Source organism: Penicillium lagena, assembly GCF_028827675.1.
Source record: "Penicillium lagena strain IBT 129212 chromosome Unknown utg000005l_segment0_segment0, whole genome shotgun sequence".
Taxonomy (NCBI): Eukaryota; Fungi; Ascomycota; class Eurotiomycetes; order Eurotiales; family Aspergillaceae; genus Penicillium; species Penicillium lagena.
Genome location: NW_026623226.1, coordinates 769,231 through 797,194, shown reverse-complemented (window position 1 = coordinate 797,194; position 27,964 = coordinate 769,231). Strand labels below are relative to the sequence as shown.

Here is a 27,964-nt window from a genome sequence, read left to right as displayed (position 1 = left end):
GCATTTTTTTTAGCCCTCTATTCCGCATGGAGGGAGTCAGTTCGGAAGCGAGGTGTTTGGGTGAAAGGGATTGTTTAAAGATAAGGCGGTCAAGGCACAAACTATCCCACGAATCCAAAATGAACGTGATCAACAAATACAGCAGGCGCGAACGAACTAACAACATTTCTCTACCTGATAGCTCAGACTGCAACGCAACCTCTTCTTCATTCTTCTTAATATCTCTAGCACCATACTAGCCTGTGCAAAGCGTTTCTTTAAACTTTCTAGCAGGAATCTGACACCGTAATAATTCCTTGATCTCTTTAAATAATACGAGTGCGGTGGGATTTCAGCTCGATGATAGCTTTCACGACGAAGAGGAGATTTCCATCCATTTGAAAATAATAATGACATCGAGGGAATATCGAGAATTCTCCATGCTCAACACGCGGTCTCATTGCGGCGGAGAGAACAGAAAGCCTCGTGTTCTCCACACCCTGTAGTCGTATGTGCTGAATTTCTCTTTCACATATTGATATGCTACATTTAGAGAATTTGCCCTGGGTATTCCGGCTCGGAAAGAAAGATAAAAGCTATGGAAATACGAATGTTGCGGAAGTATCAAGCCGCATTTTCCCGGGTATGTTCAACCTCTTTCTCCTTCTCCAAAGCAGCCCGATGCGCAATCTTCGCCAGCAACGGCCCCATCCCAGCATGATTGCACTCAAGACGAAAGTCTCCTGCAACGAAGGCTCGCTCGTTCACATCGCGCTTGCGAAAACTAAATCCCACTGTCGGCACAGCACAATTATACTGCGCATCTGCACCACGAAGCGCACAGATCTTATCCGTCATGCAGTTGCCGGTACAGCTGGCCACGTTAATCCCGCGAGTACGTCTAGCCCAGAAAGCTTGGAAAACTGAAGCGTCCTGCTCCATAGCGACGGTGACATTGTGCCAGAAGGCCGGCGTCATTTCGGCGCTGGGGTCTTGGACTGGCGGCGATAGCTGGGATCCATAGGCCTTTTTGGCGGAGTAGTAGAGCTCCCATTTGGGGGTGATTTGATACGAGGGGTGGCTGATGTTCGCGATGTACTGTGTGAAATCCATAACCCCAAATGTGACGGGATCGATCTCGTAGACGCGGAAAGAGGGCGAGCCTGATGTCGGAGTCATTGAGGGTGCGATGTAACCGATTGTGCTCGCCGTGTCCCAGTTTCGGCTGCTGTAGTTCGAGTATGCGATCTGGAACGCGTCGGTGTGCGTGTGTCCGAAGAATAGCGCTGCGATTGTAGAGTCGTACCGTTGCACTATCTCATCGAAGTAATGGGAGTAGTCGCGAAAATGGTCTGCGTTGCCGGATGGGATGTGTGCAATTAGCCATACGCGCTGGTTGGCGTTCTCGGCAGACTGCAGCTCGCTAATGAGCCAAGCAAACTGTCCGTTCGGGTCGTACTCCATTGGTTCTTCGTACATGAAGAAGTTGTCTTTGTAGTAGAATATGCTGTTGTAGGAGACCACGCGTAGCTTGTTCTCCGAATAAACAGCGGAGTAGGAGCCGTGGTGAATTGCGGAGTGGACAGAGGCCATCCCAGTTAGACCGAGCCAGTCCGCGGCGAGCGCATCATAGGCCCATTGAGGATTGTACTCGCTTGGGATTTTGTTAGGCGGGAAGAGGTTCAACGGTGCTGCATCATGGTTGCCCAGGGCAGGAAACACTATCCCGAGACCTCTCTTCATCGATCCGTATGTGGCGTTGAAATCACGAAGCGCCTCTGCCTTGGTTACGGACCAGATATCGTGCGCCGGCACGTCACCCGTGTAGATCGAGAAAGCAGGATTCAATTCTGCAATGGCTGCCATCATGCTTTCCTGGAGTCGATGCGGCGGGTCACACATCAGATTGCCCCATGGTCCGCAGGGGTTGGATGTGTTGCCAGGCGCATCCTCTTTGATGTATGCCCTGCAGCAGATAGGCTTGGAACAGTCGTAATTGGAGCCAATTTCATAAGACAGATCCACATGTGTGTCGCTGAAATGGACAACCTTGATCGAAGATTGTCCACTAGGCTCAGGTCGAGACTTCGCTTGCTTGGGGACAGGAAAAGACAAGTTGTATGGGCGAACGGCGGGATATTGACAAAGTCCGATCAGACCGGCACAGAGGGTTATGGCTGTGTGAGAGCCGATATGTAGATTCAGAAGAGTGTAGTGCACTGCGGATCCTTCGTTTTGAATGATTCCCGAACAGACATCGGCATCTTCGACCTGCGTGGATATGGTCAGTACAGATCGATAAGCCAGACAAGCATGCTCTTACCCCGGCAGTATTGCACACTCCGATCAACACATCCTCCATGAAAGTTTCGCCAAAATCTGCGACCAGTTTGAGACCTCGTAAGAGGGCCTAATCAACCGCGCTGGTTTTAGTTGTAATGCGCCACCGATAAGCTCATGTGAGCCCTACCTGGCAGCCGGTGCAGTCTACAGCCTGCTTGAAATGGTCCCAGATGGTAGTGATCCAGCTGTCTGCAGATTCGGTATGGGCACTGACAAAAGGTCCCAGGAATCGCAGAGTAGCCAGCAGAATCGACGGTCTCATCTTGTGCAATCGGATCTGTCTCGGTGATTTGCGAGGGGGAAAGAAGGGGGCGCCATGGTTACGTCCCCGTTATCAGATGCATAACCCGCTTAGATTCGGGCAGGTACCATACCCCTGCAGCTAATTCCATGTAAGTAGTGCTAAGGTTGTCGGCGAGATAATCGTGTTATTTCATGTGATAGGCTTGGGCGGGTGTGCGTGGAGTCGTCCTATTTGGCAATGGAGTCGAGTTCAGTTCAAGTCCTGAAAATCCAATGGTCATTGATAAAAAAATATATAACAAAGCAGCTAAAAGCGATCGTGCCAAAATAATGACAGAATATCAGTGTATTCAAGGTATGTGTTGACTTGAGTAATTAGCATTGGAACAGCTCCCGTTCGCTGCACGATGAAGTCATGGTTGACGGCGGGGTGAGATTGCATAGTTCCTCATCCACGCAGTCAGTGATTTTGTCGCGATCGAAGTGCGTCTACATCTTATTGCAGAGCGCCAAGCGGTCAGTCTGCTTAGGATATCTAAATTAGGCAGAAGCGATGGACTCGGAGCTTCGCCGAGACATCTCCGACTACTCTGGGTGGCAAGAAGCCTAAAAGGCGGAACCCGAAACGGCCAATGATCTCGTTTGCGGTCCATCCTCCGCATTATTCCCTCACCGAAAGATGGGGGAAGTTCCTTGGGCCTGGCTGCTTATTATTCTTTGCAATTTCACTCCCCACCTCCTCTGTGATTTCATCACTTAACCCTCGTCGACGATATCCGACCTCACAACGAGACGATGGAGGCCCCACGCCGCAAGAACCTGACGCCACCGAGTATGCGGTGGCTCTGATCGCCGACATTCCTCATCTGCTACTGTGAAGACCGGACAAAAGGCGGTCGCCCGCCTGCACACACAATGCAGGACCGCAGGCCGATGGTGCTGGCAGTCACGATCCCCTTCTTCGTCATTGCCAGCATCTTCGTGGCTCTGCGATTTGTCTCCCGCATCTTCGTGGTCAGAAAAGTCGGGTTTCACGATTATTTGATGTTGCTCGCATGGGTATGTACCGTCTCCAGCCGGTGCCTGCATGCTCCCGGGGATGTGTCGGACTCGGCGCATTAACAATGCTCCAGTTGATCGACTTTGGGTTCTCATTTTCCCTGTTCTACGCGACCAGCAAAGGGCTTGGGCTCCATTCACACAACATCTCTCCTGCAGATGAGCCAGGGCTAAATCGCGCCAATTATGTCTTTACCGTCCTCTACGTACGTTGCTGCGGGTACGACATGTGAAGTTGACGAGAGACTGACCTTTGGTCCAGAATCCGGCGCTGATGGCCGTCAAAACTTCCATCCTGGTCTTTTACTTGACTTTCACGCGCGGCGAGAAAGTCTTTCGATGGGCCAACTATGTGACCCTTGCGGTGGTAAACGGGGCCGGTCTCGCGTTGACTCTTGTCAATGTCTTCCAATGCGATCCCGTCAGCGCCGTGTTTTATTCCGATGTCCCGAAAGGTGCGAAATGTATCGATATTATCACGCTGTATCTTTCCTCATCGCCAGTGAACATCATCACCGATCTGGCTATCCTTTTTCTGCCATTGCCCATATTGACCAATATACGGCTACCCTTGAAGCAGAAGGCGATCCTGGTCATTACGTTCAGCTTCGGTTTCTTCGTGGCCGTGGTCGATGTGATCCGGATTGCTTTTCTCCAACGAGCCGCCACCTCCCATAAAACGGAAATCCGATCGATCTATATTTCCAACTCTGGAATTATTGACTTTAACTGTATGTTCGGGCTCTCTGTTGCTATCAAATGTGAATTCAGCTAACCTGTACCGGTGGTTCAGGGTATGCGTCGCTGTCTTTCATGTGGTCAGCCGTCGAAGTCAACGTGTCGGTCATTTGCGGATGTGTTCCCATTCTCAAGCCCCTTGTTGCCCGTCTCGTCCCCAAATTGATCAAAGACACAAACGATTCATCTGAGATCTCCCCGAATGCTCATGGAGCAAGCGGCAGTCCCGTGGCGATGCCTTCACCGGCCGCAATGCCTGCTTCCGGTGGAGAAACACCATCTTCGCCGTCAGACAGCAATGAAAAGCCGTCATCGCAACAAAGAAGAGATAGCATGGCTACGCGTCATCGCAGTTCCAACGTCCCCATGACGATGATCGATATGTTCCGGCAACATGACAGCGAAACTCAAGACACAGAGGCAAACACGGCTCCTACCAGTTCATCCCAGCCATCTAATTTTAGATTCTTCGACTTTGTCAACATGAAGAATCCAGAGAGTATGCTCAAGTTGAATAACAGACAGTCGATCGCGCCCAACGCCTGGACTACGCTGCTTTTCTTTCTGTGGGGATTTGAATACGGCTTATTGGATGTCCTCAATAATCAGTTCCAGAGGATTGTTCAACTTGACAACTGGCACTCATTGGGTCTTCACGGTGCCTATTTTGGCGGGTATGTCGTTGGTCCATTGCTCGTCGGTCGCCCAGTCCTCAAAACTTGGGGCTTCAAATCCACCTTCGTAACGGGATTGTGTATCTACGGCTGTGGGGCACTGATCTTTTGGCCGTCTGCTGTCCTCACATCCACCGTTGCCTTCACGATATCCAATCTTATCGTTGGAATTGGCCTCTCAGTCTTGGAGACGGCTGCTAACCCGTTTATCGCACTGTGCGGACCACTTGAAAATTCAGAGATTCGCTTGAATATTTCACAAGGCGTGCAAGCTATCGGAAGCGTTGTCTCACCGTTGTTGGCCCAGAAAGTGTTTTTTAAGAGCGTCACTGACGTCGCGTCTCTGGTAGACGTGCAGTGGACGTATCTTGGAATTGCTCTTTTCGATGTCCTTTTGGCAGTGGCCTTCTACTACTTCCCGATTCCCGAAGCATCTGATGACGACCTGGAGGAGCTAGCCAACCGCCGTCGAGAAGACAACATGACCAAAGTACTTGGAGTTCCTGTGGTCTGGCTCACTCTTGCCTTGGGAGTGTGGTCACTATTCTTCTACGTAGCTGGACAAGAAGTCCTTTCGATAGCTCTTGAGACATTCGTCGTCTCTAAAGATCCTGGATCCTCCCTTGATTCGTTTGATATCTTGACGATCGGCCATAGCGTCTTCGCTGTAGGACGTTTCATGGCCGCCTTTGCCCAGTGGTTTCTGAAGCCTCGCTGGATTCTCATGGTCTCTTACATTGGCATGATCGTCTTCTCTGTGCTCTGCATGAAGACCACCGGCTCCGCAGCCATAGTTATGGCCATGCTGGTTTACCTCTTCGAGAGCGGCGCATACAGCATCATCTTTGCCATCTCACTGCGCGGAACGGCCCGACACACAAAAACCGCCGCAACGTTCTTGACCGTCGCCGTCAGCGGCGGCGCCTACTTCCCCTTCGCGCAGTATGCGGCCTACCTGGCCCGTGGCGAGTCATACTCGTTCTGTGTTCTTGTAGCGGTTTTCTGCGCCGGGGCCATCTTCCCCTTCTATCTCAATTTCGTCCCCGCCGCCAAGAAACAAGTTGACCCTGTTCCGAACGAGTATCTTCGTGGTTACAGACGCCGCAGCCGCAATCAAAAGAATGCTATCCCCCAAGAAAAACAGAACCCAGCTGTGAGTGGCGTGTTCTCTCGTCGTCGCAGTGTTCTGGAAAATCCCCTACAATCTGTCTCTTTGCCTGATATGACCCATCCAAAGCCCCAGTCACAGAATATCCAGAGCTCGCAGCTGAGCTTGAACACAGGCTCAAAAAGACATTCCAACTTGTCAAGCATCTCATTGTCAAAGACATGATTTGCTACTGCGAGGCATGTTTCATGAACTGGTCCGCTCTTGTGAATGCCTTTGCTCGCCTTCTCTTTGGCTTGCACATATCCTCCCTCTCCTTTCTGTTAATCCACATATCCACCACACTAAAAAGATACCACTCTCTCGCCTATGGCTGCGTTAATCACCTAAACTCTGGATTGTCTATTATTCGGTCATACTCATCTAATGCATATATCAAGGGAGGCACGGTCACTCTTTAGTTTGAGCATTTTAGCGCTGGCGTTATGGGATGAGCTTTTGATTTGGATAATTTAGTATATTAATTAAATCAATGACCTCATACAACAACGTCTGTTCATTATCGTAACGTATGATTCACAATTTTGATCACACCGTCGAATTCTAAAGCGGTTAGTTCGACTGCTCCATCGACAGACGACAGCCGGAGATTTGGAACCGGTTCGGAGACATGCACCAGATCGGCCTATTCGGCCCAAGGACAGCAACTTCGCCCAATTCACGCACCTTCCAGTCTTATCCCAGTGATATACAAGCCACAACCAAACCCTCTGAATAACAGCTACCCATTCGTCCTTGAAAATTATCTCCAAAATGCTCCCGGATCAAATCGGCATTCCGACCGCCCTAATCCGCGGCGGGTCCAGCAAAGCCCTCTTCTTCAAAGACGAAGACGTGCCGCCACCGGGACCCCTCCGGGATGCGGTAATGAAACGAGCAATGGGTACACCAGACCCCCTCCAAATCGACGGGCTAGGCGGAACCCGCATCGTCACGTCCAAAGTCGCCATAATCAAGACATCGGAGCGCGCCGACGCTGACGTTGATTACACCTACGCGCAAGTTAGCATTGCCGAGGATAGTATTCGCTTCCATGGGAACTGTGGAAATATCAGTTCCGGTGTTGGCTCCTTTGCTATTGATGAGGGGTTGATCAAGACGCCCTTTCGCGAGGGTGTCTCTGTTGATCCGAGCATGAAGACGAGGGAGGTGCGCATTTATCAGACTGCTATTAAGAAGACCCTTATTGCGCATGTTCCGGTGCATCCTGTCTCGGGAAAGTCTCTCTCAAAGGGCGATTTTGCTATTGCTGCTGTGCCGGGGACCGGGGCGCCGATTCTTATGGATTTTCGAAATGTATGTTCTTGTCTGAGGGTGCATGATTCGTATATTCAACATCTAATTATGCAGACCATTGGCGGTTTCCGGGATAACGGCCCGTTGCCAACAGGGCATGCAACGGACACGCTGCAGATCGGTCAAAAGAGTGTACTCGTCACCATCGTGGACATCGCCACACTGACCACATTCGTGCGAGCAACAGACCTAGGCGTGGAGAACCTATCGGGTCTCAGCGCGGCCGACATCACAAATAACCCGCAGATTGTAGCTGTCTGTAAAGAAGTACGCGGCAAAGCAGCACAGTTACTGGGTATGTGCCGGGACTGGGAACTTGTCGACGAGCAGTCCCTTGGTGTGCCGTCGGTTACTCTCATTGGCCCGCCGAGTCAGGATGGTCATATCACATCCCGGTTTATTTTAAATAACATGTGCCATGATAGCATGGCTGGGACTATAGCTACCTGTACAGCGGGGTGCAGTCGAATTGAGGAAACTATGGTATACCAGGTGATGGGTGCCGGAACTTTGGAGAGTGAGGTTTTTAATATTTCTCATCCCCTGGGAATCATGCCTGTCAAAGTGGAGGCTGCCATTCAAGGTAAGCGCTCTTCAACTATTTCACTTGATGCGCCGGAGTACAATGTTCTTGCATTTGTGCGGACGTCCCGGAGACTTATGGATGGGAAGGTGTACATTCCAAGTGAAGTTTGGCAAGTTGTCTAGCTAGGTGATGGAATCGTCTGGATAAAAATGGTATTTCTATCTATCTAGAGTTACATATACCAGCTTGCAAATGCCTTTTAGTTCGAGCCAGGCGTCATTCCAAAGATCGTTTCATCGACTGGTTGGTCCAGTGTCACGTCTTTCAGTGCGCCTGTCCAGCTGAATTCTGCGAGGTCGTCAAACTCGGTGCCGAAGTATGGGATACTGCCAAACTCTGCTGGGGCTTTTGAATGCATTTCCTGGTCTTGGTTGTCATTTGCATGGGTATTTGATCTCTCACTTGCAGTTTCTGTTTGAATTGTTAGCAAGTCTCTGTTCAATTCATGGGAAGTTCAGTCACCTTTACTATTCTTGTCCCGTTTGTCCTTATAAGGGCTCGCCAACCCGGCAATCTCCTCACGCCACCACCAGAAAACATCATATATGACACTCATTGTCAACCGGCTTCGAATACGCAGTGTGAGACTGTCTCGTGTGCCATCAGTGCCTTTAAAAACAGAGTCGCTAGCCCACATCTGAGCCATTATGTCTGCACCACGCGCACTGATATCATCATGGGCCATGGACAGCCGTCGAAGAAACATAATTGCGGAGAAATACGCGTATTCTCCTGTTCGGACGTCAACTGCTTGTTTATGCATGTCGCTGCGCAGAATCTTCAGAATGGTCAAGGCCGCAAGAACCAGCATCCGATGTATATAAAATGTGCAAACTGCAGCTGGTGTGCATATTGAGGTTACTGTTTCGATTGCTTCTACGGCTGTCTCGTAGACACTGAGTAGTGGGGCGAAAGAGTCTGGACCATTGGTGCTGAAGAAATGGAATGTTCTGATGTGCAGCCGCGCTAGGATGTAATATATCCTGTCTTGGTGGGTGTGAGACATCAATTACCTGTATTCACGCGAGGGTTTGACTCACTCATGCCACTGGTGCCTGTCAAAGGCGGCATACTTGACACCTCGCGGTCGAAGGTGCCGATTAGAGAATGCAGAAGTGCTGTGTTGTAGCCATCACTTTCCGCTAATCCAGCTTGCTGCATGGCCTGTGTAGCTTCGAGGGCGATTTGATGAATTTTGCGCCTGTACTGCAGATCTGGAGAGAGTAGTGCGTGAGCGCGAGTGAGATCGTTCTTATCCATGGCGGTTAAGACACTGGGCAGAAGTCCATCTGCATAGCTGGTACTGTTATGACATCAAAACTCAGCCGACGTTCTCACCTTTATATTATGAGCATAGCTGCTTACCTCTGATTTATTATGATACAGTAATTCCATAATTGTGCCCGGTACGCTTTCACTGTCTCATTTGGATTGAGCTTAACACGAGCAAAATCCTGTCCAACACCGACAACGTGCAAGCCAATCTGCTGAGCTAGGTTCACGGCCGCACTGCTGAATATATGTACCATGGCTTTACTGGCTGAATTGAAAGGGAATGGCCAGGTAGATAGTATAAGTAGACTTTGAATCATGTCGATAACAGCCACTCGTGTTGCCAACGAAGATAGAGCCATAGTCTGGATTGACGGTGCTAGCCGTGTCAATAGAGTTGGATCTCTGACATACTGTCGACAGCCCACTCCCACAATTGTCCAGAAAAGTTGTGGACAACGGAGGTAATACTCGTCAGGTGAGACCTGTGCATCAAGAATGGGCAGAATGTGAGCATAATTGGAAAAGAATCTGTATTGAACATTAGGACTCGTGCTCGTTGACTGGGGTATGAGAAACGTTACAAGGAAAAGCAGTCGTCGATCTTGTGAGCTTCCACCTCGAAGCCGTCCAGAGATCGCGGTGATGTCGGAGATGCGTTGGCGTTGTGCCGCGAATGTAACATTCCTGATAGCAACGCTGGTTCCAGCAGAGCATTCCCGACGTCTTGGTTTTGTGCGAGTGGACTATATTCTACAGTCCTATCACCCAAGGATGGGTTAGACAGAAGTGAGGGAGAGACTCCATCTTGATCTGCAGCATCAGGCTGCATGAGAAGATCGTCGACAGGGGGGCTTGTCGGGGCTCCCATTGCCATTTGCTCGCGCAAGAATTCTACTTCTTGCTGTAGTTCTGCTTTACTGGGTTCATGTCAGAATCGACACTTTGGCCGTTACAGGTTCTAGCTCACGTTTTCTTCTTGACCCGCTTGAAGGTCCGTAAGACGACGCATTCCAAATGCAAGCGACTGCATCGCGAACATTGTTTCGAGGGTTTGTCGCTAGCATCGCACCGCAACTAATTCTTAGAGTAAGCACGGGGTGGAAAGAAAAGCGATTTAGGACGCAGCCTACCTTCTGCTGCCGGCAATTGGTGCATGCCTTGACGGTTCTTCCGGGCCGCTTTGTTCCGGTCATTGTCTTGAGCAATTTGCCGTCTGAGATCGGGATTTTTCATGTTCAAAAGCCTCGAAGATGGAGCTGCTATCGCTCCAGTTAGTCATTCGCCCCCAGCCCAGCCCCGCGTTGCCGTGAACGGCCCGAGATCCAGCGAGCTATTTCCAATCATCACTTTTCCACTACTGAAAAACAAAGGAGTATGGACAAAAATCATATGAGGTGTATCATATGATTTATTATCAGTTTAATTCGTGAAAGTTCATTATTTTAATGGCATTAGTTAGGCTAAATTTGAATATACATAGCTGCAGCTCTGGAGGCTTGTACTAGAGCCATACGGTTTCCATTATATACAGCTATGATAATCATCTGTTTCAGTATTTTAAAAAATCTCAATTGCTTTGGACCATTAAGGTCTTAATACACTCTTGAGACAGGCGATTTTTCAAGTCCTACTTAGACTGCATCACATCTTTCCGGTGTCTAGGCATGTGGATCTGACCGGAGATGGCGGCCAGAATCGGCTTTTACCCCGGATTCATCGGCAAAACAGAAGAGACCGGTCATTTGCTAAAATTCCAAAACCTGCATGAACCCCATGGGGTAGAGGTCGAGCTTGATCCTATGATATTTTTGATTGGGGTTCAACCGCGATATCAACATCGAGGATTCTTTTCTTTCTTGATACCTCTTGTGTCTGCTTGATCATCCTTGGTCATACGTCTCCCTACTCACAATGGAAGCTATCCAGGACAAGGGAATGGCGGAGCAAGTCGAGTATACAGAGCACCAAGAGAAGCAACACGTTGTCACCGACTTCAAACATGAAAAGTCTCCGCGCGAGAAGCGATTGCTGCTGAAGCAAGACCTGGCCATTGTGCCTTTGCTGGCTGGGTGCTTCTTTTTTGCCTATCTGGTTTGTACCACGCTTTTAATGCGTCTTAATCCACTCACTAATTGAACAATAAATAACAGGACCGAACGCAGATTGGAAATGCTAAAGTCATGGGAATGGATGCAGATCTCAATATGTCAAGCAGCCAATACTACAACTGCCTAATGATGTTCTGTGGGTGTCTCGTTACACGACAACCTTTCTTTGTTCATTGCTGTTATTGCAAAAACGACGCTAACAATTATGGTCCGGTCAGTCGTCGGCTACATGGTATTTGAACTCCCAGCGGCATTGACCCTGCGGTACATTCCAGCGCCCGTGGTATTTGGCTCTTCCGTCGTAATTTTCGGCGTGATAGCTTGCTGTATTGCTGCTTGCCATTCTTATGCGCCGATTATGGTTCTTCGACTTCTCACAGGGGCATTTGAGGCAGTAGTTCAGACAGGCAATCTCTATCTGGCACAGTGGTACTATCCCAACGAGGTGGGAACTAGAGCAGGTGGGTATATATCATTGTCGTTAATGGAAAATGCACAACCTGATCTCCCGAAAAGCATTTTTCTATCTGCCGGCTCCGATAGCAGGTGCAATTGGCGGCCTGATCGCTTATGGGGTTGGTAAAAATCTCGATGGCAGCCACGGAATATCTTCCTGGCGTTGGCTTTTTCTGGTAGAGGGAGTCCCTACTATTTTATGGGGCGTTTTGATTCTCGTCTTTCTTCCTAGATTTCCAGAAACAGTTTCAAAACATGGAAGTTGGATTTTCAAGACAGAAGAGGAGCGGGAAATGATTTTTCAAAGAACCAAGATCGGTACGTCAGAGCTACGTTTTCTGCTGTGAAAAAGTATATTCTTACCTTGACACAATAGCTCGAAATGTGCCAGACTCGAGGCCGAAATCTGTTCAAATCCTGCTTGCTATCAAAGATCCCAAGTCTTGGCTGCAGGCAATGGCCGTTGCAGCAGTATGCTTAAATGTGGCTGCTTTTGGAGTTTTTCTCCCAACTTTCATAAGTCTCTTCGGCTTCTCACCGCGTGAGCACTTTATTGCATGTTATAAAAATCGTTCTATCGCTAAAAGATTTTGAATCTAGTCATGACTCAACTATATACCATGATCCCCTATGCATTTGGCATCGTCACTCTTCCGATTGGGAACATTCTGGCAGATCGCTTCGACAAAAAGGGAATCCCAATTTTAGTTTGCCTTTCTGTTTGCCTGATCGGGTATATTCTCCTTCTTACGAGTACCAGTCAAACTGTCCTCGTAGTGGGATGCTGCTTTGTCTCAGCTGGTGCTTATCCCGCGGTCGTTCTATCTAGCGCCTGGGTCTTGATCTCACACGCTGGTTTTACCAAGAGAGCCACTTCCTGGGCAATGGCACAGATCTTTATTCAGTGCTACAGCATCATCAGCACGCAGGTCTATGTTGATCCACCGCGCTTTTTTGAGGGACATGGGACACTACTTGGATTGAACGCTCTCGGTGTAGTTGCTGTCCTTGCCACTATGTGGATCTTCGACGGAGAGAATAAACGCCGGGATGCTGTGGCTGCCGAGTTTGCTGCGAGGGGAGAGGTCAATCCTGATAGCCTTAAGGATTATGAGGAGCTTTGTGATCAGCATCCCGATTTCAGATACACGTTGTAGGGTTTTTTGACAGATCTCGGGAGTTGATAATCCCGTTATTGACTAGCAATGCGACGTTTATCAAGCTTTATCAAAATACTCTACTCCAACAATTATTCCTTTTCATCTCAAATAAGGAAGTGGTGATATTGAATCACCAAAATAGAAATCTCTTTTTGGTATTTCTGAGATGTTCTGTGTCTCAATATCGTAATATGCAATAAATTTATGTAGGCACAATTTAACGAAGTCATATCTATCTCTTTCTACCACTGCAAATCTCTCAATGCCGCGGGGACTTCCGGTTCCGCACCAGTCAATCTGGAGGTCGCTTTATGGAGAACCTTTCCTCCGCTAGCCAGGGACTGGAAAATATCACTTCCAAACTTTTGGTAGGCATTTGTCATGCCCTGGTTCTCAATAAGAGCCAATTCCATGTCAGAGAGTTGAAAGTAGAACGTCGATCCACCAATTTGAATCTGCCGTTCATCCAAGCTGATTTGGATTTCAGCTCCATCAACGGCCAGTTCATAAAAATTATCGTCATCAATTGTGAATCGAAGGATTCCTAAGTTTGGGAGATTGCGGTTGAAGATAAACGCAAAGGAACGAGCAATAACGCATTGAACCCCGAGACCTAGACGAGTAAGTTGCCGCACGGATAATAAGGAATTCTTTTGATTCAAAGGCTTCTGCTTTTATGGACTTACCTTTCAAGGCTCTCACCGCTGCTTCACGCGAGGAACCAACCCCCAAAGCCTTGCCTGCAACGAGAACCTTTTGTCCGCCCCGGACCTTCTGTCGAAATTCGGGCATCACGTACTTCATGCAATGATCGCCTAAAGCCTCATCCGTCGTGGCCGTCACAAGACAGTCCGCTGGTGCAATCTAATCTAGTTAGTCCATTGCTCGTGTGGTTTCTAGGGAGGTACTTACCGCGTCCGTGTCAACAAAATCGCCCAGCCTGATGACCTTTTCTTTGATTGGGGATTTTGTGGCGTTGGATCCATTGGCAGAGCCTCTATCTCCTTGGGGACTTGTGGTGCTCTTGACTTTGATATCTGCCGTGGATGAATCATAATTTGGTTCCACATAGGCAATGTCCGTTATCTGATGGACAAGGTTGGCAGGCCTGCTCCTCTTCGGGTGGCTTTTTATCGCATTGAAATAACTCGCTTCAATCTCCGACAGAAAGGACGACGGATCAGTGACTTTCATCTCGAAAGATGACGCGGCAACTGTGGCCGCGGAAGAGAGGTTGCCAATGGAGCCCTTTCCCATTCGGTTCTGGAAATTTCGATTCTGCGACGAAATCCATACCTCACCTTCGCCAGCTTGATCAGCTCCCATACCGACACAATAGCTACATCCTGGTACTCCAATTGAGAAGCCAGCTTCTTTAAACGTATCCAAAAAGCCCAACGCTTCGAGCCGCGATCGGATAGGAATTGACCCAGGAGCCACATGACGCTTGCCAGGGGCCAACGGCAAATTTCGCCGCAGACCAACATCTAAAACAAGAGCTGCAAGAATCAAGTCTTCTTCGGTTGTTGTGCATGCGCCAATAAAGCATCCATCTAAATGCATGCCTTCCTTCTCTGTCACAGGAACCACGTCATCCGGCGAAGGATAGATCGCCAAAAGCGGCGTTACTTTGGATAGATCAATCTCGTATGTGCCTGAATAGACTGCATCCGTATCTGGTTGGAAGTAAGTCGAGGAAGATCGCCTGTACTTTTGCTTTCGGCCCGAAACATATGTCTGAACAATGTCGTCAGGCACAAATAGACCTGTTATGGCGCCAAACTCCTATAAAAAGAGGTTAGTAAAGTAAAAATAACAAAGGATATTTTTCCCGAGACTGGCTTACCGTGCACATATTTGCAATCGCAAACCGTGCATCCACAGACAAGTGTCGACAGCCAGGACCTGAAAACTCGACTACTTTCTCAGCGGCCACTGTGTTACGCTTGAGCTCACCAAGGATATAAAGAATGATATCCTTTCCTCCAATTCCTAGTTGTGGCTGTCCAACAAATTGGATGCTAATACACTCAGGGACCTGAAACCACGTTTCACCGGTAATCACACTCATCGCTACGTCTGCAGCACCGAGTCCAACAGCGAGACATCCAACTGCGCCAGAAGAACACGTATCTAATTAATCGTCAGTCAGATTGAGTGCAATGAGGATTATGAGGGACCATACGAGAATCTGAGCCAAGGATAAGTAATCCAGGCTCCGCCCTTTCTCTCACGAATTCGGTGTGCATAATGGTATACTAAATATTATGCATCAATACTGATACATAGTTGTAGAACGGCTGAACCAGTGGCGTTGCTCACATTTGGACCTTTATAATCAGTCAGCTTGAAGTCTTGTGCAGCTTTATCAGTAGCTTTGATAAGCCGGCGATTTAACGGAGTGTTGTATGTTCGAGGATCGACAACATGGTCCCCAGCAATCCAGAAACGGTCATTACGCCAAATCTTGAATGAGTCAAGCTGACAAAGTGTTTTGCTAATCCCCTTTAGAAGAGACGAGACTCTCACTTAGTTTCGGAGATTCAAAAAAAGGCAAAACAAAGCACTTACGAAGTAGGATATCTCAGACGCAGCAACCCAGTCGATAGTCACTCGCACGAAATCCCCAGCAGTAAGACCATTGGATGCAATAGGGTCAACAGAGTGATGTGCAAGAATCTTTTCTGTCAACGTCATTCCACGCCTCTGCACTGGTCGTGTCGATAGAGGGCGCAGAAGCTGCCGGCTTTTCTCCGCTGAGGATAGGGACTGAAGCCATGCCTCGACCCAAAAAGCGAGTGCATCACAAGCAGAGGGCTCAAGCGCTTTCCACAGATCAATTTGAAGGCCTCCATGAGACTTAGATTCCAGTGCAATGTCTTTCGTGCGCTGAATTGCATCTGCCTCGTTCGGCTTATCTTGGTTTTTCAGAAGGTTGATGAAGGCATCGAGAACGGCCACAAAATTTCCATACGCAAGTTCCTCGTTGTCAGTATCGCCTAGATATTGTTAAATATTATTGTAATCAACAAAAAAGTAGGTCGGGCCTTACATTCTTTCTTTTGTACTGGAGACTCGATATGGATTCCACGGGTTGTCTGCAGGACATGAGAGATCCTCTGAGACAAGGTCAGAAGACCAGCGTCGTTTGTTGCCATTTGGGAATTAGCTTTCAGCAGAAAACGCTGTCAGACGCATAGGCAATTTTCAAGTTCTCCTCTGTCGGTCGTCTTGTAATCAAGAAATCCAAATTTGCAACTCGAACGAACAACGGACCTGTCGCACCAATGCCCGGATCCCGGCCTTTTAATAGATTTCGCAATTGAGCCCTTTGCCAAAAATTCCCCGCACTTCAATGGGATTTTTTACTTACCGCAGTTGTATGTCTTCCTTCGAGAAATTCGGGAAATCGGCACCTACTTTGTCGATCGAGCGGGTCCTACCGCCCCTGTTTCGCTCAATTGCCGACGTCACCTCCTTAAATCCGATGTGAGGTCCAGGTGCCATCGGCCATAATCCGGCAAAACAGCTTTCGCACAACCTTCCGAAAAGTCCAAATAAACCGGCATGCTCAGGTCGATCCAAAATGTATAAGTCAGCAAGTGTCAAAGCTCTACGTGCCATATTTCGCGGTCGTGCCTCCCTTTACTGTCCGATCAACAACGCACAAAAGAGATTCATCATGGCAAGCACAACTTCCTCTATCTCCCCGGTGTCCTTGTTACGGCGGCAAATAGCCAACAAGGATGAGATCGTCGTGTGCCCTGGTGTATATGACGGACTCAGTGCGCGTATTGCCCTTCATGCTGGTTTCAAGAGCCTTTATATGGTGAGCCTCGAATACTGTTTCAGTGAGAACCTTATAGTAGATTTATTAATGAGACATTAGACCGGTTCTGGGACTGCCGTTTCCCGACTTGGAATGCCTGATATAGGTCTAGCTACCTTGAATGATATGAGGGATAACGCCGCTCTCATTTCCGGCTTGGATCCATCGGTGCCGCTCATTGCAGATGCAGACACAGGTTACGGAGGTATACTATTCAACGTGTTTGGAGATGGTATATACAAATGAAACTGACATAATACCCTTTAGGTGCATTGATGGTAGGCCGTACGGTCGCTCAGTACATGCGTGCCGGCGTTGCAGCTCTACATCTCGAGGATCAAGTCGTCAACAAGCGGTGTGGCCATCTCCGTAATAAGGAGTTGGTCTCAGAAGATGAGTATATGTCACGGATCAAAGCGGCCGTAAACATGCGAACAAAACTTGGCGGCGATATTGTCATAATCGCACGTACAGATGCATTACATGAATTTGGTTTTGATGTCGCTTTAAACAGACTGAAAAAGGCAATCAGTCTGGGTGCTGATGTGGCTTTTCTCGAGGGTATTCGAACCCTGGAAGAGGCAGAACGTGTTTGTAAAGAGCTGCACCCAACCCCAGTCTTATACAACATGGTTCAGGGAGGAGTGTCCCCGCGTCTGACCGTCTCGGAAGCCCAGAAAATTGGGTTCAAGATTATCATATTCCCCGCGATCGCTTCTAGGGCGGCATTTTTATCTATCACCAAGTCTATGCAGTGTCTAAAGGAAACTGGCGATTTTCCTGACGAAACTGCCCATGTGGGCCCAGCTTCATTGTACAGTGTCTGTGGTTTGGATGAGGCAATGGAGTTTGATAAGGCTGCTGGTGGAAAATCTTACGAGGGGGGCATATAGAGGTTGGACTCTAGGTCAATGAACTTGTTTCTTGCATTCAGGCAATATATTTCAATACCGTTTCTAAAAACTCACAATTGACCCTAATATGAAGGGTATAGTAGAGTACTTTGCGTTAATGGGAAATTGTTTGCGAATAAGGGAGCTAGTCCCCCATTTTCTTTTCTTTTGCGAATTTGGATAAAAAGCCGACGCCGACTTGACCGGCCAATTAATTGCGGGGAAACAGCTCCAGCCGCACCGGCCCGAGATGTAGAGCCGAGTGCCGCGTGTGACATAAATTATCAACTTAATAATGAGTGAACGCTATAACTAGACTATCGAATATTCTTTCCTTCCGAGAAACCGTTGAATCTTGGTTTGAATCTGTTGTGAATTTAAGATAGCCCGTTTCTCAGTCATCATGCCGAAACAGAACAGCTATGGTGTCCCTGTCGCGTTGTATCGAGGCGGTACCAGTAAAGCACTTTTCATCCATGAAGATATACTCCCTCCACCAGGTCCAGAGAGGGATCGTCTGTTAAAGCGGATGATGGGGTCACCAGACCCGCTTCAGCTTGATGGAATGGGCGGGTCAAAAGCGGTTACCTCGAAAATTGCTATTATCAAAAGATCAACCCGTCAAGGGATTGATGTCGACTATACATTCGTTCAAGTCGGAGTTTTAGACGACACAATATCCTACGGGGGCAATTGTGGTAACATATCGTCCGCAGTTGGACCATTCGCCATTGACGAAGGCTTGGTCGAGTTCAGGCCGGGCCGTTCAATTGAGCCTGGAATGAAGACACAGGAGGTTCGCATTTATAACACTGGCACAAAGAAAGTAATTGTGGCACACGTCCCGATTGATGAAAGCGGATGCTTTGAAGACCACGGAAACCAGGAGATTGCCGGCGTTCCAGGCAAGGCGAGTCCTATTCTGATGGATTATCGATCAGTAAGGTTCTTTCTTTCACTATAATAGCATTGACACGCTAACTAGAGATCAGTCTATTGGAGCAATCCTCTCTAAAGGAATTCTTCCGACTGGAAGACCGATCGATGTGGTCAACGTGGGTGGAAAGGATATCGAGGTGACTGCCTGCGACGTCGCCAACCCATGTGTATTCGTCAACGCGCACGACTTCGGTATCACTGGCTATGAGATTGCCGCCGATCTTACGGCCAACGAATCCTGGATTTTAAAATGCCAAGAGTTACGAGGAAAAGTAGCGGAGCTTCTTGGTTTGACCAACGACTGGACCACCTGGGACACAATCTCCCCGTTTGCGCCTTTGCCGATATTCGTCGCTCCCCCGCAGTATCCAGCCAAGGGCCATGTTTCAGCTCGACTTTTCCTCGATAAAATGTGCCATGAAAGCATGGCTGGCACAGGTGCCATTTGCTCAGCAGCTTGCAGTCGTGTCCCTGGCACTATTGTCAACAAACTGATAGGGAAGGCAGCAGAACTAGACACTCTCGACATCATTCATCCAATCGGCATTATGAGCGTATGTGTTCAAATGGAGGGCAACTTGGGATCCGACGGTCTACCGGTGTTTCGCACACTCTCTTTTGTACGAACCGCGCGTCGTATCATGGATGGGACGGTGTATATACCCAAAGGGTTTGCGTCGGCAGAGCCCACGAACAAAACGTCTGAAGATGCCCCCCCTCTGGTTACAACGATATTGGCGGATTTTGTGCATCAAACAGAGTACAAACAGCTCGATGGCCGAACGAAAACAACATTGAAAAACCTGATAATCGACTATATCGGTGTTACTGCCGCTGCCACACAGAAAGCCGAGTCCACTGGGCCCGTGTACGAGACTATCTCAAGGCTCAATGGAGCAAATGGCTCCTACACTGTGATCGGAAAAGATCAGAAGTTCAATGCTCAATATGCTGCCCTCCTGAACGGGTTCCTTGGTCATTCCCTCGACTTCGATGACACGTATGCGGATGGTTCTCTGCACGCTGGTGTTACAACCATAGCGGCAGGGCTTGTAGCCGCCGAGCATATATCTGTCAGTAGTCAAATCTTTCTCGTCGCACTTGCAGTGGGGTATGAAGTGACATGCCGTCTCGGAAGAGCTCTTGGTCAAGCAGCATACTCGAGAGGATTCCATAATACCGCAACGGCGGGTATTTTCGGTGCTGTGGCGACCATTGCTAAGATTAAGAGTCTTTCCGCACCCGTCATTGAGATGGCATTCGGCCTTGCGGGGTCAAGAGCAGCCGGATCGATGCAGTACCTGGAGAATGGGTCTTGGAACAAGCGACTGCATCCAGGATTTGCAGTTCATGACGCCTGGATTTGCGTGGAATTGGCAGAATCCGGAGTTATTGGTGCGAAAAAGATCTTTGAGGGCAAATTTGGCTTTTTCAACGCATACACGCCGGCTAAGATCGATTACGACAAGCTTCTTTACTCGCTCGGGTCTGAATGGGAGTTCCTGAAATCAATCTGGAAGCCGTATCCAGCCTGCCGAATGACGCATGGACTCATTGCTATGGTCGACAAGCTACGAACCCCTAGCACGCTGAACAAGGATGTCAAGTCTATCACAATACGGATTCCAGAATATCAGATCCCGATTGTTGGGGCTTCTACACCCAATAAAATTCACCCACAGAATATTGTGGACGCCCAATTCTCGGCTTATTATCAGGTTGCCTTAGCCTGGCTCCATGGTGGATATACTGGCTGGGCCGGGTATGATAGATTGCATGATTCCGACCTTCATGCTCTAACTGATCGGGTCAACATTTTGTCTGATCAATCATTGCTGAAATTCCAACAAAAGATAACAATTGAGTTTGTGGACGGTTCTGCCATCACAGAGGTCATTCAGCCTATGCCGGAGGATGGAGCTGGAGAGTCCTCCGGCGACAAAGTATTCGCCAAGTACCTTGGATTAGCATCTCCTGTTTACGGAGAGGATCAAGCGAAGCGCATTAAGGAAGTCGTGTATAATCTTGAGCAGTATAGGGTGCGGGAACTGATTGGTCTGATTTAGTAGACACAGCAGAATGCAAATAGATTCAGAGAACAGATGCAAACATGGAAACTGTCAAATGTACCAGTTCAAAGAAGCTTCGTGAATTGGAACTAAGTTTTCCATGCGATGATTCTACTAGCAGCCGTCGAGTGCCCTATGTTGGTCAAGTTTGGTTTCGTTCTCTTGGGATATTCAACGCCTTTAATTTCCGTTCGGATAACAGAGGACAGCATGGCGGTATGACACTTGGTCTTCGGCGGGCAATGAAAGCGCGCGAAATCTTTGAAATCCCATTCTCAGTCGGAAAGCGTAGCAATCCTAAGCAGAAATTGTGACAGTGCGCTGTATCGATGCAGCTTGCATTGTGCGAGCCAACGTACCACCCGGCTACAATAATTGACGAATCATTTTCGTCTTGCTTTTCTACTTGTGCTATATCAGCGTTCAAGTGTTGAACACTTCCAGCACTGAGCATAACACTAGATAAAATTGCATGTGGAAATAGCATAATTCAATCATGGCCCCGTATACGGCCCTGGTCCGATTCGAGGTTTTCCGCCGACCTGAACCAAGGATCGGCTCCAGCGCCAGACACAGTTCTTGCAGCAGGAATTCCTAGTTCTTCTTAAAGAACAGAGGCCTATCACGGACAATTAAAAATGCTATCGGACATCAATATCCACCTAGGGTTTTGTTTCCACTTCCGAACCAGTTTATCATCCGATCACGAGTGATGAGGCCTTACCCGGGTGGAGGGAACAGGACCCAAGATTTCACTCATCTTGGTGCCGAAGCCGTTAGATCCACTGTCGACATCGGATCTGTACTGTATCTACCTCACACTTTTCGGTTCTTCCTTCTGAAAGCCAGTGTTCTAGGGTGAGATAAAACTTTTACCAAAGAGCGGCATTAATATAGCCCAATTTTGAGGTGGTTTCGTTGTAGGGGAGCGTGGTCGCTCGAAGGAACAAGACGGAACCCACAAGTTCTCGTGCCCCACTTATCTAAGTATGGCTGATGAGCATCTTCGTCTTGTTTGGAAGGAGTTTCAACAAAGTTGATCACCAAACGTGTTGCTTCATTTTCGCTTGGTTCCTCCCCGCTGGGTTCCGGCACATACTCTATATGGAAAGAGAGATTCTAGGAGTTCCACCGATGTGCGAACCTCGAACTGTGGTACTGTACACGGCGCAGCCGTTGGGTTTCAGGATCAAGCACAACCCCAAATGATCAAGCAGGGGACTGCGTCAGGCAGTGGAGTCGCTTTTCCGACAGTCTGAACCGTTTGTGTAGGTCAAAAAAAAATTGCCTTGGGCTCCACCATTTCCACTCAGCCTTGAGCCTCTGTGACGATCTCGGAGAATTTCAGATCGTCTCACAGACCGCCCCGGCTCGAGGGGGCGGTCATTAGTGGCCCTTTTTAGGGGCTGTCTAGGCTCGTGTTCAGCGACGCCACCAAATTTTTTCTTTTTTTTTTTCCCTGTCGAGGCCGCTGCACAGACTAGAATGACTTCAGATAACAATATGAAAGAATTGTCTAGAAGATACTTATTGGTCTATTCTCTAGCTAGTGTTATGTCGTAATTTTTGTTAATTTTCGTGGCAGTTGCTAGAAATTTATTTTTTGCAACAAGAAAAGGAGAGACTTTTCGTGTCCCTCTATGAGTCCTTTTTTACGCAATAGCACTCAACATGTCTTAGGTTCCGCCCGGAATGGGCTGCGGCATCTGAATCAATTCATCAATTCATCCATGGTCGACAATATTCTATCCATACGTAGTCGTGCAGCTTTCGCAGGGGGTGCACCATTAGCCCCACAGGCCCAGCAGACAGACGCCGGCGGCCGAGTAATCACGGACTGGATCTGGGCTTTGACCTGGGGGTGTCCACAGTGGTAGAAGCGCAAACTAGTGGGGTTGGGTTGTGATTTCACAGATCCCTTTCTCTTTTTGAGTCGCCTATTGCGTAGTAGTATGTACACATTGGCTGGTTCTCAATGCTTTCTTTCCCACTAGTAACAAAAAGAGAAAAGTGGCAAATGGCAAAACACGGTTAACTTGCTGGTCAAGATTCAATCCATGGGGCCGATCCACAAAAAGTTATATGGCACATATGCATATGTCCGTTTGCTGGGAACCAGATGTACGTGTCCGTTCGAAGGCCAATTGGGAAAGGGGTGACCGGGATCTTTCTCCTGGTTCTTTGAGTCGCCCTCGTTTACGCTCGGCGCAGTCCGCTTGCGCGGTCGCTGTCGGGCCCCCGTTTTGCCGAGGGCGATTATCCCGTCCCTGCTCATCCCCCTGGATTAAAGACATAGGAGTGGCTCCGTGTATTCTGTATGCAATAGTTGTAGTATATAGATTCGTATCTCCGCCAAATCTATCACTTTTGTTGAGCAAATAAACCAGCGCTCAGGGACCAGTAATCGGATCTGCCGTTTGGAGATGAGACCGGGTCGATGGATGCAGAGGTGCAAAGAGAGAGAAAAAATCGCTAGAGAAACAATAGGGACTCAGAAGACTCAATGGACTGACTCCATGTCGCCGACCCGATGTGTAGTATATGCCCACCAGACAAAGAAAAAAACAAGAGACAGTTCATCCACGCGCACTCCGAGGGCGCGAATTCTGCGAAGACGAGTCGTGGAGGATATCTGGGGCGCGGGGCCCAACCATCCAGTCCTCCATGGCGAGCCACTCGCTCCAGCTGCGCTCTGCGGCCTCGATCTCAGCGTCTAGGGGTCCTTGAAGCGGGCGTAAGAAAGGGATCGTTTCCTGCGGCGGGATGTCGTAGTCCTTCTTCACAGAGGCCCATCCTCCACTCTTCGCTGCAAAAAGATAATTGCGACGCTCTTGTTCATGCAGCGGACCAATCCCGCTGCTCCAATCGTCTCCAAAAAAACCGTGAAGGACCCCCGGGAAGTCCATGCCTGTGGCAACTAGGCGCCGAATGTAGGGGATCAATGAAACAGACGGCGGGCCGGGTGGTGGTGTTCCTGCTGCGGGCGTCTGGTCACCGGAAGAGGAAGCGGATGATGGTGAGGAGGAGTTGAAGACTGGGTTGGGCTGTCGCTGGAAGGGGAGGCGGATATTGAGGAAAGCGGACAGCGCTTGCACGGGGACACTGTGTTGGGCGTGGTCCAGGAAGTAGCGTTGGCAACTCTGGTAGCGCGGGTACCATTCGAAGATATCGAAGTTGTCTTCTGTTCGTCCGGGCGAGGCGCCGGCCAGTCCCATCATAGTGGCCGGGTCGAAGTGCGGATTTGAATTCATGCCGGACAGTGGTGAGAGAGACCTCCCGGGGTGTCTGTATCCAGTCATGCTCTTAGTCTGACGGTCTTGGTCGCTGGTTTATTTTTCTGCGCCAGAACGGAGGGAAAGAGATTGAGGGGCAGAAGTGGATAGGGAGGGAAGTTACTTGTTCAAGAAGAGATCCCTACCTCGACGGACCAGGAGCGAAAGTCGGTTCCGGGAGGAGAGGGGGGCGGAGGGCGAGGGTGAAGAGCGGAACAAGTCCCTGATAGCCCCGAGTCCTCTGCCAGATTGGGGCTTATTCATGGACATCTGTTAGGGCCGGGCCATCGAGGAAGTGGGTAGAGGTTCACGGCAGGTTTGTAAGGCAGAGGCGCATTGGATTTAAGCGGCCCAAGAGACGTACATGTTCAACAGGATAGGTGAACCCGAAGAAGGGCAAAGACAGAGAAGAAAGAAAAGAGCGGATGAGGTTCGACAAACCCGAGTTTATTCTGGAACGTTCATAGAAAAAGCAGGGGGAAAGACTGTGTATAAGGTGTATTATTTCTTGGCCGATCCATCCATTCAAACGGGTCTATCCGGTCAGGCCAAGATCAAGTCAGATCTCCGAAACGAGAGTCGTCCACGGGTGAGAAAGTGGGTACGGGATCGATCTAAAGAGGAACATTTCAGTGGGCAGGGAGAAGGGGGAGGGAGGATCCCGGAAGTCCACCGAAATAGTACATAAAGAGGGAAAAAAAAAAAGGCACAGATCTCAAAGTGCCTTTTATTGGTTTGATTGGCCCGTTCCCATCGGATGGCGTCGATGCCAATTACTGTCCCTCCCCACATTACTCGGTCTCCTTTTCCACTGCTAGACACGGATAGGATACATCACGGATAACCATCCCTGGACCGGCTTCAACTAACTAACACGAAAAGGGGTGCTGCGGCAAGCAAATCTGCTTCCGAGCCGGGGCTGCAAGGTGTCTAGTCTCGATTGGAATTGCTCGTCCACGAGGACACTCATTGCTCGCATCAAGTTGACTCGTCACCTGGCGGTGATCATGCCCATGCGCGCACATCATTTAGGACTTCGGCACTTATTCCATAGTCCATGGTTGCTAGATTAGCCCCGGTCAATCATATATTATTTTCATCACCTCTACCAAGGACTGCAGATTAATGTTGCAATGGGAAGTGCGGATGCACCTTCTCGCTAAGGTAAAGAGACAGCCAAAGGATCGATCCTCCACGACTCAAGCAATTATTGAGAAGAGCGTGGGGTTGAAACGATTTTTTTTACCCCCGTTAGATCTCCACCCGTGCCCGAAGCCAGCGCCACGAGCCGCCGACAAGAATAATAATGAAAGCAAAGGTCTTGCACCCAGGGATGGCGTCACTGGAGCACACGAGCTAGGATCTCAGACAAATGGAGGGCCAAGCTAAGCGGACACCATCTCAAGCTTAGACCTGATCGCGATAGCGTCGCAGGATGCGCCCAAGTGACAGACGCGATCGCCGGGTTTACGAATAATAATTAATCACGCGATTTTGGCTGAACCTCGGCAGAGTGTGAATATTGAGGCTGCTGTGAAAAGTCGCTCGTTGGTGTATCTACGCAGAAGTACTAATCATTATTCTCTCCCCCATTTACATTGATTGATTATTACTCGAATTCTCTTCTCCGGGTTGTTCCCACTTGGGCCCTAATTCGCCACATGCGGAGTTCAGGTACCGTGCAGATCCACATGCCAGGCAGACGGGATTCGTCTGTGTTTACGGCGTGTCATATATCTCAAACTTGCATTTCCAAGAAACTGTACTCCGTAGTCAAATGACCTGCGGCCCCTCGCACAGATCCCACCGTCAGCCGCTGATCGTGGGCGACCTACGGGTACGCATTCCACACAGTTGATTCAATTTGCATTTTTCTGCATTTTGCTCTCCAGTTGCGATCGCGTGTGGGAAATCGGCGCAGATCGTGTTCCTGGTCACCCACCACGGGCTTCCGGGGCTTTAGGCGCATCCTTCGGCGGGGGAACGGCCCAGCTCCATGCCTAAAATAGGCGTGGTCACTGACAGCACCAATCCTGGTATAGGTAACTAATGCTCGAACTGGCAAATCTTGAAGGGCCTTTTTGGGGGGCCTCAGTTATTTGATCGGAGTTATTCCAATAACTGCAGCCCTTGGGTTTATATTTAGCGCAGACAAGTTCCCACTCGAGAGTTGAATGCAGGTCTAGAATAATAGTCCTTTTTTATACTGGACTATCAAATTTGGACAATCTTAGCTGAGGCCGAATACATAGAGGGGCTCGATCGGCTCCTGCAGCGCTGATCAATAGTTAGGTTTTGCCCGTGTTCTATACATAGTTTCCCAGCAAACTAGTCACACCAACGAAGTGGTAGCACATTGTCATCGGCGGGACCATATCTTTTAAGCGATCAGGCCATAATGAGGCGCTTGCAGCGGCGCACACCTCGGATTTAGATATTACGCCGAACACTAGATAGTCTGCTAACTATCTGTGCATCGCGTGCAGGAGTAAGACAGACAGGCGCTACATTGTGCCCTAGTTCTGTATCTTAGTGCCTTGCAGAAGCCATCACGGTCGGCAAATGTACACATGACTTCCGACACAGTAAGAAAAAAGTAACTTCAATAATGAAGTCCCTAACTGCAGCACGTGTACTCTGGGGAATAATAGACAGTGGGCCCGGCTATGATTCCAAATTATGGATCGGCAGTCCCTACCCGAGAGCTCTCCCCAGGTGTGAGCTATCTAGTGCACTAGCTAGCTAGAGTAGAGAAATGAACAATGGCTGGCTGAAGACCAGCTTCCTTGTTATTATCATCATCATCGTCACATGTCTGCAGCTTTCCAGCAACTTAATCTGCAGGAGTTCCGATCCGATCGGAACACGTAAGGGTCCTACCTCGCTTCCCCGCCCCTGACGACACGTCCCGACAACAAACGACTCGGCCGTGAGAAACTCGTGAATATCTCGAGTAAAGCAATGTGTCAATTTAATCATGACGTAGTCCGACCCTTGCTACCCCGACTGATAGGGAAACGGACAGCAAATGAGGTTGCTAGTATTATCATTCGTCTATGCGGGACGCGTTCGCGGCGGAGACCGCCGAATCCCACAGTTGTCGCAGTAGATCGCAACACCAGCCACTGTGGCTTGATGGTAAATATTCGTAGAGCTTGAAGCTGGTAATTCAGGTGAATTTTGATTTTATAATTGTGTTACATTGGTAGTTGTCTCGTCGGGAGTTGAGGCTTGACCACTGGTCAGTCGAACTGGTTGGAACACTCTATCAAAGCGAGAACTTGATCGAGGCAGTTCTACACAGAAACTTGTAATTAGCTGTGCATGTAGATATTAATGACTTGACAATATGATGACTTATTTAGCCATGCCCAGTTTCTTGTATCTCGACGACAATATATACTTTTGCTCTGCTCGTTCCATACTCTCTACACATTTCTAGGCATTTTTGTACAGCTGTATTCTAAAAGTGGATATATCACAGAAAATTATAATCGCTTATTGTGATATTTTGGAGCTCGATGGTGGAGTATTTTCTGATGGGAAATAATATATAGAAGAAAATCAATTCGCATGATATAGGGCTTCTAGTATTCCTCCATGTAATGCCTTCCTGGTCATCTACAGGTATGACTGATCTATGGTCAGTGCAAGAAGAGCTACTTTTCGCTTATCAGCAATACTGACCAGGATTGGTGGCATGTCGTGTTCCCTGCAAATATCAGCACTCGCCGTAGCCATTCTATCTCACTGTTCAGGCGAACGTACATATTTATCTGAGGTACAATCTTCTAGATGTGCTTATTCCACCACTATTGTACATATGGTTATGTTGTACTCGGTTAGATGTAAGCACAGACCTTCTCTCACAAATATC

At 48.7% G+C, this 27,964-nt stretch overlaps 10 protein-coding genes across 10 annotated transcripts; 6 read left to right on the top strand and 4 right to left on the bottom strand.

Moving 5' to 3' along the window:
- Positions 1-603: 603 nt before the first annotated feature.
- Positions 604-2,584, bottom strand: N7510_007004 (acid sphingomyelinase family protein; the record flags this gene model as incomplete). Its single annotated transcript, XM_056978929.1, has 3 exons — positions 604-2,250; positions 2,303-2,389; positions 2,450-2,584. The coding sequence occupies 3 exons, from the start codon at positions 2,582-2,584 to the stop codon at positions 604-606; spliced, it is 1,869 nt and encodes a 622-aa protein (XP_056831972.1).
- Positions 2,585-3,360: 776 nt separating this feature from the next.
- Positions 3,361-6,369, top strand: N7510_007003 (putative MFS monosaccharide transporter; the record flags this gene model as incomplete). The annotated part of the gene is made up of 5 exons (XM_056978928.1): positions 3,361-3,397; positions 3,458-3,624; positions 3,699-3,830; positions 3,887-4,355; positions 4,418-6,369. 5 exons carry the CDS (start codon positions 3,361-3,363, stop codon positions 6,367-6,369), a joined length of 2,757 nt encoding a protein of 918 aa, XP_056831971.1.
- A 588-nt stretch (positions 6,370-6,957) lies between these two features.
- Positions 6,958-8,208, top strand: N7510_007002 (PrpF protein; the record flags this gene model as incomplete). The annotated part of the gene is made up of 2 exons (XM_056978927.1): positions 6,958-7,500; positions 7,555-8,208. The coding sequence occupies 2 exons, from the start codon at positions 6,958-6,960 to the stop codon at positions 8,206-8,208; spliced, it is 1,197 nt and encodes a 398-aa protein (XP_056831970.1).
- Positions 8,209-8,285: 77 nt separating this feature from the next.
- Positions 8,286-10,554, bottom strand: N7510_007001 (fungal specific transcription factor domain-containing protein; the record flags this gene model as incomplete). Its single annotated transcript, XM_056978926.1, has 6 exons — positions 8,286-8,497; positions 8,555-9,073; positions 9,127-9,389; positions 9,452-10,104; positions 10,161-10,273; positions 10,329-10,554. The coding sequence occupies 6 exons, from the start codon at positions 10,552-10,554 to the stop codon at positions 8,286-8,288; spliced, it is 1,986 nt and encodes a 661-aa protein (XP_056831969.1).
- Positions 10,555-11,272: 718 nt separating this feature from the next.
- N7510_007000 (major facilitator superfamily domain-containing protein) lies at positions 11,273-13,082 on the top strand (the record flags this gene model as incomplete). Its single annotated transcript, XM_056978925.1, has 6 exons — positions 11,273-11,452; positions 11,512-11,605; positions 11,688-11,930; positions 12,205-12,243; positions 12,302-12,466; positions 12,526-13,082. 6 exons carry the CDS (start codon positions 11,273-11,275, stop codon positions 13,080-13,082), a joined length of 1,278 nt encoding a protein of 425 aa, XP_056831968.1.
- Positions 13,083-13,327: 245 nt separating this feature from the next.
- On the bottom strand, positions 13,328-16,243 carry N7510_006999 (aconitase family protein; the record flags this gene model as incomplete). The annotated part of the gene is made up of 8 exons (XM_056978924.1): positions 13,328-13,698; positions 13,772-13,949; positions 13,998-14,870; positions 14,932-15,218; positions 15,271-15,343; positions 15,408-15,551; positions 15,657-16,084; positions 16,138-16,243. The coding sequence occupies 8 exons, from the start codon at positions 16,241-16,243 to the stop codon at positions 13,328-13,330; spliced, it is 2,460 nt and encodes an 819-aa protein (XP_056831967.1).
- A 524-nt stretch (positions 16,244-16,767) lies between these two features.
- Positions 16,768-17,807, top strand: N7510_006998 (isocitrate lyase/PEP mutase family protein; the record flags this gene model as incomplete). The annotated part of the gene is made up of 3 exons (XM_056978923.1): positions 16,768-16,914; positions 16,975-17,119; positions 17,182-17,807. 3 exons carry the CDS (start codon positions 16,768-16,770, stop codon positions 17,805-17,807), a joined length of 918 nt encoding a protein of 305 aa, XP_056831966.1.
- A 403-nt stretch (positions 17,808-18,210) lies between these two features.
- N7510_006997 (uncharacterized protein) lies at positions 18,211-20,812 on the top strand (the record flags this gene model as incomplete). The annotated part of the gene is made up of 2 exons (XM_056978922.1): positions 18,211-18,747; positions 18,800-20,812. The coding sequence occupies 2 exons, from the start codon at positions 18,211-18,213 to the stop codon at positions 20,810-20,812; spliced, it is 2,550 nt and encodes an 849-aa protein (XP_056831965.1).
- A 44-nt stretch (positions 20,813-20,856) lies between these two features.
- N7510_006996 (uncharacterized protein) lies at positions 20,857-21,129 on the top strand (the record flags this gene model as incomplete). Its single annotated transcript, XM_056978921.1, has 1 exon — positions 20,857-21,129. The coding sequence occupies one exon, from the start codon at positions 20,857-20,859 to the stop codon at positions 21,127-21,129; it is 273 nt and encodes a 90-aa protein (XP_056831964.1).
- Positions 21,130-23,391: 2,262 nt separating this feature from the next.
- On the bottom strand, positions 23,392-24,066 carry N7510_006995 (uncharacterized protein; the record flags this gene model as incomplete). The annotated part of the gene is made up of 1 exon (XM_056978920.1): positions 23,392-24,066. One exon carries the CDS (start codon positions 24,064-24,066, stop codon positions 23,392-23,394), a length of 675 nt encoding a protein of 224 aa, XP_056831963.1.
- Between the last annotated feature and the right edge of the window lie 3,898 nt (positions 24,067-27,964).